General features: G+C 39.7%; 1 protein-coding gene across 1 annotated transcript in view; it reads right to left on the bottom strand.

Moving 5' to 3' along the window:
* The window catches only part of HECTD2 (HECT domain E3 ubiquitin protein ligase 2), a 157,949-nt gene extending 150,519 nt beyond the window's left edge, over window positions 1–7,430 (bottom strand). The window contains exon 1 of the mRNA XM_019502598.1: window positions 7,355–7,430. Within this exon, the coding sequence (XP_019358143.1) occupies window positions 7,355–7,408 (54 nt within the window). The 5' untranslated portion in view covers window positions 7,409–7,430. The remainder of the gene's footprint in view (window positions 1–7,354) is intronic.
* Window positions 7,431–8,006: the final 576 nt, after the last annotated feature.

Below are 8,006 nucleotides of genomic sequence, written 5' to 3'. Positions count from 1 at the left end.
TTGCCCCATTTCAAAGGGGTTTGAGATGGGGCAAGAGGCATGTGCATGCTTGTTTGGACTCACCCCATGAATCTATAGCTTTAGTGGGTGCTGTAGGACCCCCTCCCTTAGAAGATAACAATATTAAAAGTTAACAGTATTATGGATTGGATACTTAAACCTTTCCAATAGTTGCAGACAGTGGGTATTAAATTAGTAGAACTTTTGTTATTTAGAACCATGTTAGGACCCTTAAATCAAAATACAGTGGGATTTGATGATATCTGACAAATGCTTAAACTTGTAATCCAAAAGCATTTTAAGAGTCTTCTCAGAAATGGCGATACTGCATGTAGTTATGAAACTCCTTAATGAGAGTCGAGCTAGTATTGCAGAAAGAGTTCAAACCATTTTAACACTGATGACAGACAGGGAGAAGGATGAGGTAGGAGACAGTGTGGTCAAAGAATTTGTTTTGCAGGCACTTCCAAGTCTATCAGAATGGATGAATGCTTGGTATGACAGGGAGATGATAATTTACCCATGGAAGAATAGCTAGGTAAAGTAGAAACAGCCATTAAATACCAATTACCCTGTTAATGAGCTGCAAGTCCAATTAGAAAAATAAAGCAGAGGGACCAGTATGTGTGCTCCAAGATTGTGGACAAGGAAGGAAAGGGAGGAAAGGAAAGCCAGAAAGGATGGTCAGTGGATCCTGACCAGAATAGAAGAGGAGAATAGAAAACTCAAAAAGGTTTATTGTCAGACAGAATGCCAGGTGATCAGATTAACATTTAGTTCAACATAGTGAAGTTTGCCCTTGACAAGTAGAGACACTGAACGTTATTCAGGCCCCCTTAGGTCTGTACGAGGAATAGGTCCCTAAACCCCTGTATTTATACTTGCATGCCTCCAGCTCATGCCAACTCTTATGTCTCTCTGTCAAGATGACCATCTCTGCTTGTTTTGTTTGCCAAGTTTATGCATCTGCACTTGTCTGTCTCATTAGTATGTTCTGACTTTTTACTTTTGTCCTAGAGTTTTTTAGCTGCTGTTTTCAGTGTTTTCTTGCTCATTAGTGCATTTGTATTTTATTTTTAAAAATTTTTTACTGGGTTATCCAGTAACCAGGATGCCCCTTTCTCCCATTCTATTTTTCAGCACCATAACTTAATATAATTAGGGCCTAGCACAACTGGTAATCCTACAAGTTTTATTCAAGTTATTGAGGTAATAACCAGCAAATCAGCTAAATGTTCAAACACTGAGTCATCTGAGCACTGAGATGAGCAGAGGAAATGGATGCTGGGGCACAGATTCACTAGTATACTTCAATTACTCTCTGCTACTTTAGGTTAAGAAGCCCATTAGGAGATCTTTATGACTACTTGGCATTGCCATACAAAATAGCAACAGATCAATCGGGGTCTTGGTGCCAAGTGGTCTAGGATGTTTCTGTAACTATGGCATTTTAAGAAAAGTCCTAGTGCTCAGAATTCATACCAATATGACAACCATACTTTAAAAAGCACTTAAAATATATTCAATAACTTTTCATAGTTTCATATTTTCATAGAAGTAGAGTCGGAGGGGACCTGAGCAGATCATCTAGTCCAACGCCCTGCCATGGGCAGGAATGAATACTGGGCTTTTATGATCCCTACTAAGTTTAAGCTCAAATGACCCCAGCTAGGTAGCTATCAAGCCTCCTTTTAAAGACCCCTAAGGTAGGAGCCAGCACCACTTCCCTTGGAAGCTGGGTGGCAGGGGTCAGGGCCTTATGCTCCACACAAAGACCATACGTGCAGTAACCAGCTGAGCAATGTCGAGTGCTGGGGGGAGACAGCATTCCTGTTCACTCCCAACTTAGCAACTAGCCCTTTCCCAAACCCAAGCCATCGAAGCTTAGGAGGCAGCAAGCAACAGAGGGTGGGGAGAGACGTCTTATGAAAGCAGAAGTGTCCTGTGTGACCTGCTCAGATGAGGAATTCAAACATATGCCACCCGCACTGCCAGCCCAGGCACAGCCCCAGTGGGGCTCCAGCCCCTACCTCTTTGTAGGGCTCTTTCCACCGATTGCAGCAAGACAGCGTGCATGAATAATAGCTATGGGACCAGACTCTTGGTCACATCTGGAGATGCAAGACAGACTGGTTTGGGTATTTAAGGTGTTTAAAAACAGTCCCTACTCCTGGGATTGGAGGGAGAGGACAAATGAAACCATGGACTGACTCTACAATTAAAGCAGCAAACATTTTAAATAAGGGGCTTCCAGGGTCTCCAAGCCCGGCTAAGAAGGGATGGAGCTTTCTAAGGGCAGTGCGAGCAATTGAAAATTGACAGCTTGCTGTACCTCGATATGTTGCTTTGCATCATGGGACTTGGCAGTGGAGTGCGTATCCTCCATCTACACCACAGAAGGAAAGAGTTTGCAAGGACTATGGGGGCAGCAGTGCCTGGGGCTAATCCTTCAGGAGGGAAAGAGAAACCCAGCTCTGACTGCACAGCTCTAATTAATGTGCACATCATGGCCACTTCCCTCTGGAGGGGACAGATGTAGACACCTGCTTCAGTGCACTAAAGAAGAGAAATTTGCCTAGGAAAGCCCCTGCTTTTGCTTAACCTACAAGGCGCTGCTTCTTCCTGCAGTGGGGGAGTGCCCGAGAGCCCTCTCGTTTCATAAGAGGCCTTACAGGGTTACAACAGCTTACTGGGATGGGAGCCAGCTTTAAAGACATTTCAGTAAAGATGACTAAATGCAGGAACTTCTTAAAGAATGCCCTCTGCTGGACTGAGCATCTGGCTGATGTAGGGGTGTGTGAGGATGCTGCTTTCCATAGAATCACAGGATGCCTATACATGAGCAGCGAGGCTGCTCTGAGGTGCTGCAATTCCAGCACGTTGGAGCAGACTCGATTAATCAATTGCCACGCTCCAGCAGCTTCCTGTGACGCTGTATCTGCGTCTGTGTGCTTAAAAATGATGGTGAGGGTGCTTGAACTAAAGCTTGTCAAATGAGACGCTGGGGCACTTTAATTAGACCAGTTGTTGGAGCTACTCTAACTAAAGCGTGCACCTTCCTCCCCCCCGCCCCTTGAGCATGCGTAAGAGCGCCCATGGAAAATTAGGGTTGGAAGGGACCACAGGCAGTCATCCAGTCCAACCCCCTGTTCAAAGCAGGACCATCCACAACTAGAGCATCTCAGGCAAGGCTTTGACTAGTCAAGTTTTAAAACATCTCCAAGGATGAAGAGTCCACAACCTCTCTAGGTAACCTGTTCCAGTGTTTTACTACCCTCCTCGTGAGAAAGTTTTTTCCTAATATTCAACCTAAACTTCCCTTGCTGCAACTTGAGACCGTTGCTCTTTGTTCTGTCATCTACCACCACTGAGAACAGTCTAGCTCCATCCTCTTTGAAACCACCCTTCAGGTAGTTGAAGGCTTTTATCATATTCACTGTCAGTTTTCTCTTCTCCAGACTAAATAAGCCCAGTTCCCGCAGCTTCTCCTCAGAAGTTCCCAACCACCTCACCATTTTTGTTGTCCTCCACTAGACTCTCCTCAATTTTTCCACATCCTTTCTGTAGTGGAGGCCCAAAACTGGACACAGTACTCCAGGTGTGGCCTTACCAAGGCCACAATAGAGAAGATTCACTTCCCTCAATCTGCTGGCAACGCTCCTACTAATACAGCCAAGTATGCTGTTAGCCTTCTTTGCAACAAGGGCACCCTGTTGGTTCATATATTCAGGCAATATCAAAGCCATGTATAGCTACCAGTTCTATTCAGAGAGTGAAAGTTCTCTTTAACTTCATTTAGCAATTGTTACTTAAGGCATCAGTCTAATAAAAAAAGCAACAATAAAGACTTCAGAGCTTTCAAAGTCAAGCTATTTTGATTTGCTTTAAGACTGGGCCATAACTTTTACTGTCTGCAAGATAAGGTAAATCAAAACTCTCTGAAAGTCCAGTTACCTTAATATATTATAGGTTGGTTGGGTTCTTATAATAAAAACAAACAATACATGTGGGGAAGCAGCATTTCTACAGTATATGATAAATCATAAATGTTATATATTCAAATTTAGTGACCATGTAAAATAAATTTGTAATATTTATATACAGCAAGAAATGTCCAAAAAAGGGAAAAAAAATTCCTGCTTGTGGCTTGAGTTGACATAACATATTGCTGTAATCTTTAAGGGCAAAGTATTCTAACATGGTATTCAACAAATATAATTAAGGATGTATGACTTAAGTACCAACTGAATGGTAGTGGTTAGAAGTGATACCACTGGACTGAGACATAATGTTGTGGTTTTAATTCCCATCTAAGGAGATTTAATCTGTACCTAAAAATACTCTGTTAGGTTCATGGATATAAGGAGTGTTATATAATATTCCTAGTGAAAAGACAGAATGTTAATCACCAGATGAAAGGAGGGATCTATAGGAGAGAGAAATCTTAGAATATAAAATCTGAAGAAAGCCTTTTGAGTAGCTAGCAAAACAAGATAGCACTTGATTCACATTCCCAACCCCTCCCACATATCTGAATTAAAATTTATCTATAATTAGAAATGAGTCATAGGTAAGAAGAACAGTGTATAAATATTTGCACCCTATAAAGCACTAATTTATTGCTACGCACAATATATATGCTTAACTCTTGGGGATGTTATTCTTTTCCCTCCCCTTTCGTTACAGGAGTAGTCATGTATCAACTTTATTTAAGGCTGCAGCTAAAGAGGAATCATTATTTTGACAACCTTTTTTTTAAAGAAAGGTTCCTTTAGCCCATTATTTCTGGTTAAAGTCAGCAGTGTCAAAATGACATAAACAAATGACAAAATGTTTGGGATGCTTTTAAGCTGTACAATCAGAGAGATGTAGATGCTTCTAAACAATCCATTATTTTTCGACTTTGGAAATAAACATACTATTCTAGATAAAAGGCCATAGAACAAATATGATACAAGTGTAGAAAATGTTTCACTTAGCGAGATACAGGGCTACATCTTGCCCATTTTACTAGCATGGTTAGTCTCATTAATTGCTATACTTATTTGTTTAGTAAGTCTCTAACTATAACCTGCATTCTTTATTTTCTTTTGCATTTATTGTTTTACTAATCCTACTCATGACATAACTTGAGTAGAGCAAGAGATGGAATGTATGTGGGAGAGAAGGGCTGGTGTGGGGCTATTCTAAAATAAATATCTGCTTAGAGGGGCACAGTTTAGCTAAAACATGGAAATCTCTACTATTAGACTCTTTTCTAATAAGACATCCTTGTCACTAAACCACTGAATTGACATTTGCTGTGTAAACACAATTTTTGTATTCATAGAATAAACAAAGGAAAAGTACATATGTTTATAACAGATGCATACAATGAATGATGCAACTGTCTGTTCACTCTGCCCTTAGAAGTATGTGAGATCCATGAGGGTGAATCTGGTAATCAGGTCTAAATAATTTCATGCCAAGTTGTTGACAACATTTGATATGTACAAAAAAATATGCTAGGCACATAACTGCATACCTTGCTGAACATAACACCATGCAGACACCAGTGGGATTAGATTAACACATGATAATAATTTTATTAACATAAAGGAAATCGTTCTGAACTGGGTTTTTTTCAGGGATGGAACTGAAAGGAATGAAAATGTGTGCTGATAAATTTATTTAAACATATCTATGTCAGTATAGAGTCTGTGTGGCTGGAATATCAGCATTTTAGTACTGTATCCCTGAAAAATAATTTTCTCTTTTAGTATATTTTAACTTTCTTATTTGAGTAATTTATATATATTTCAGCAAAGTATTATTTTTAACACAATTATTTTTATTCTGGCATATTATCATCCAATATATAGTCAAATAATAGAATAATTATATGTATATAGAGTAGCAAAAGAGTGATATTTGAAAGAATTACTCTGTAGAGCTTCTTTTACACTGTTCATAAAGTATTTAAACAAGAGGATGTACAAATTGGCTTAAACAGTAACAAATCTCAGTCATTAACTGGCAAAATGGTTATAGAAATGTAGACTGTAATGTGAAAAGATTTTACATTGGATTTTGCATGTAGGCCCATGCCATGAAGAAGTCTAAAGGCATATCACCTTTAGAAAAAAGCCTCTGAGTGTAGAACACTATTATACACTCAGTAGTTGTCTGTTTCTTTTTTATCTGAATACACAAAAAGCATAGTCCAAAGAATTATCTATCTAGCCATTGTATGCAAGAAGGGCAACAGCTCATAACACAGGCCCAGAGCACAAAAATCAGTTCTGTCCCAATCGGCAGCTGTGTTCTCACAACAGGTATCTGTAATGTTTATTCCATCATTCTCCTTCTAGTCTGCTCAGGGCTTGTGGGCAGACTGTATTAAACCTTTGATTGGCTACAAATTAAAGGCCTGATCCTTTGATTTGTAGTCAACTGGGAAGCCTGATTTCTGACTCATATGAATAGCTGTATCATTAGTACAAACCAGTGCCAAATGAATCCAAGGAGGAGTTCAGATTAAAAATGGATGGCATAATAGAATCCCTGGTGAAAGGTGCTTTAGAAATGAGACTGGAGGGAAAGCAATGTGAAGTGAGGCTATGCTGCATGATATTGAAAGCTTTTTTCTTTTCAAGGGAATATAGTAATTTATGTGCTTTCATGTGAACTACATTATGCTTCACTGTTTTTGACATGAGAGTGATAAAACTTATTTTAAAGGAAAAATGTATGTTTCCTGCTGGTGAGACAAAATGTTGAAAATCCATTTGATTCTACTGAAGTTATATGGATGACATAGGTTGACAGCCTGCTACTACACAGTACTACAAAAGGAAATTGTTCAACCTCTGCCACACTATGTCCATTTTTAAATTGAGAACTTACTGCTATAAAGTCAGTCAGCTAAGAAGTGTTTCTCTTATTTTGGGGTGGTAGTAACAGGGTGCCAAACCAAGACTTTTTTTTTTACTGACAATCTGCAAGCTTTTTACTGCCTACCAAACATACTGACATGTTTTACATAATGTAAACGTAACCTTCTGCCAGGTCCTAGACAGGAGCCAGGTTCAAAATTAGGGATTTAACACCAACCATCATAAAGTTTGGTTGTCTGTAAAAAGTTGGCAGATTGTCAAAAAAAAAAAAAATCTTGGGTTTGCAATCCTGCTCAACTGCAGTAGCAGTGGTTTTATACCATGCTTCTTAGGGGTCTCTTACTCATCTCACCTCCTGATGCCCCCAACTGCATTCCATACCATGCTGCTTCCCCCAGGCTGACCCCAGCCTTACACCCACTAGTCTTGCCTCCTACTTTCTGGTATAAACTACTAAAGAAGGACTACTGTCTTCCTACCTGTGCCCCAGGCACAAAAATCAGGCAGGCAAGAAGATACAGCAGCAGCAGCATATGGTGTAGTGGGGAAGCAGAAGGGAAGCTCCTGTAGGCTAGAAAGCTCTGAAAAATATTCCCTTAAGGGTGCTGTACTCCTTCTCAGACACCAGTAGGCACTGCTGCGCTCTGTCTGTTTTTCAACATGCAGCTTTGTTTAGACGAGCTTCAATCAAGCTCCAGTTTGCTTAGGTTTTTTTAACTGTTTTTTTTTAAGGACTATCTCTAAATTTATGGACAGTTGGCAACACTGGGCTATAAACCTTCCAAAACAAATTTAACTGAAGCCTCAGGATCTTTTTATAGGTTTAACATTCCATAATGTCCTATGTTATAAGTTGCTGGAACAGAAGTGAGTATTAAGTATATCTTTCAAATATTTCTTTCATGGTTTGGTCCATATCATAGGTTAATGACAATGCCTCATGTGGTCATAAAGCACAGCCAGCAGCATCTCAGGTTTCAAGATGATTATAATCATCTCAGTGAGAATTATTGGGGGGGAAATATTCCTTCTCTATCTTTCTACTCCAGCTAATTTGCTAGAAATTAATATTTTAGGACATACGAGTGCTGTGTGCTGTAAAGTTGCATCTCTCCAGTGCAAATTATATCA

The sequence above is a fragment of the Gavialis gangeticus genome, unplaced genomic scaffold, assembly GCF_001723915.1.
Source record: "Gavialis gangeticus isolate Ggan-Ray unplaced genomic scaffold, GavGan_comp1, whole genome shotgun sequence".
Classification (NCBI taxonomy): domain Eukaryota; kingdom Metazoa; phylum Chordata; order Crocodylia; family Gavialidae; genus Gavialis; species Gavialis gangeticus.
The sequence above is the reverse complement of the archived record's forward strand: the minus strand, read 5'-3'. Positions and strand labels throughout refer to the sequence as shown.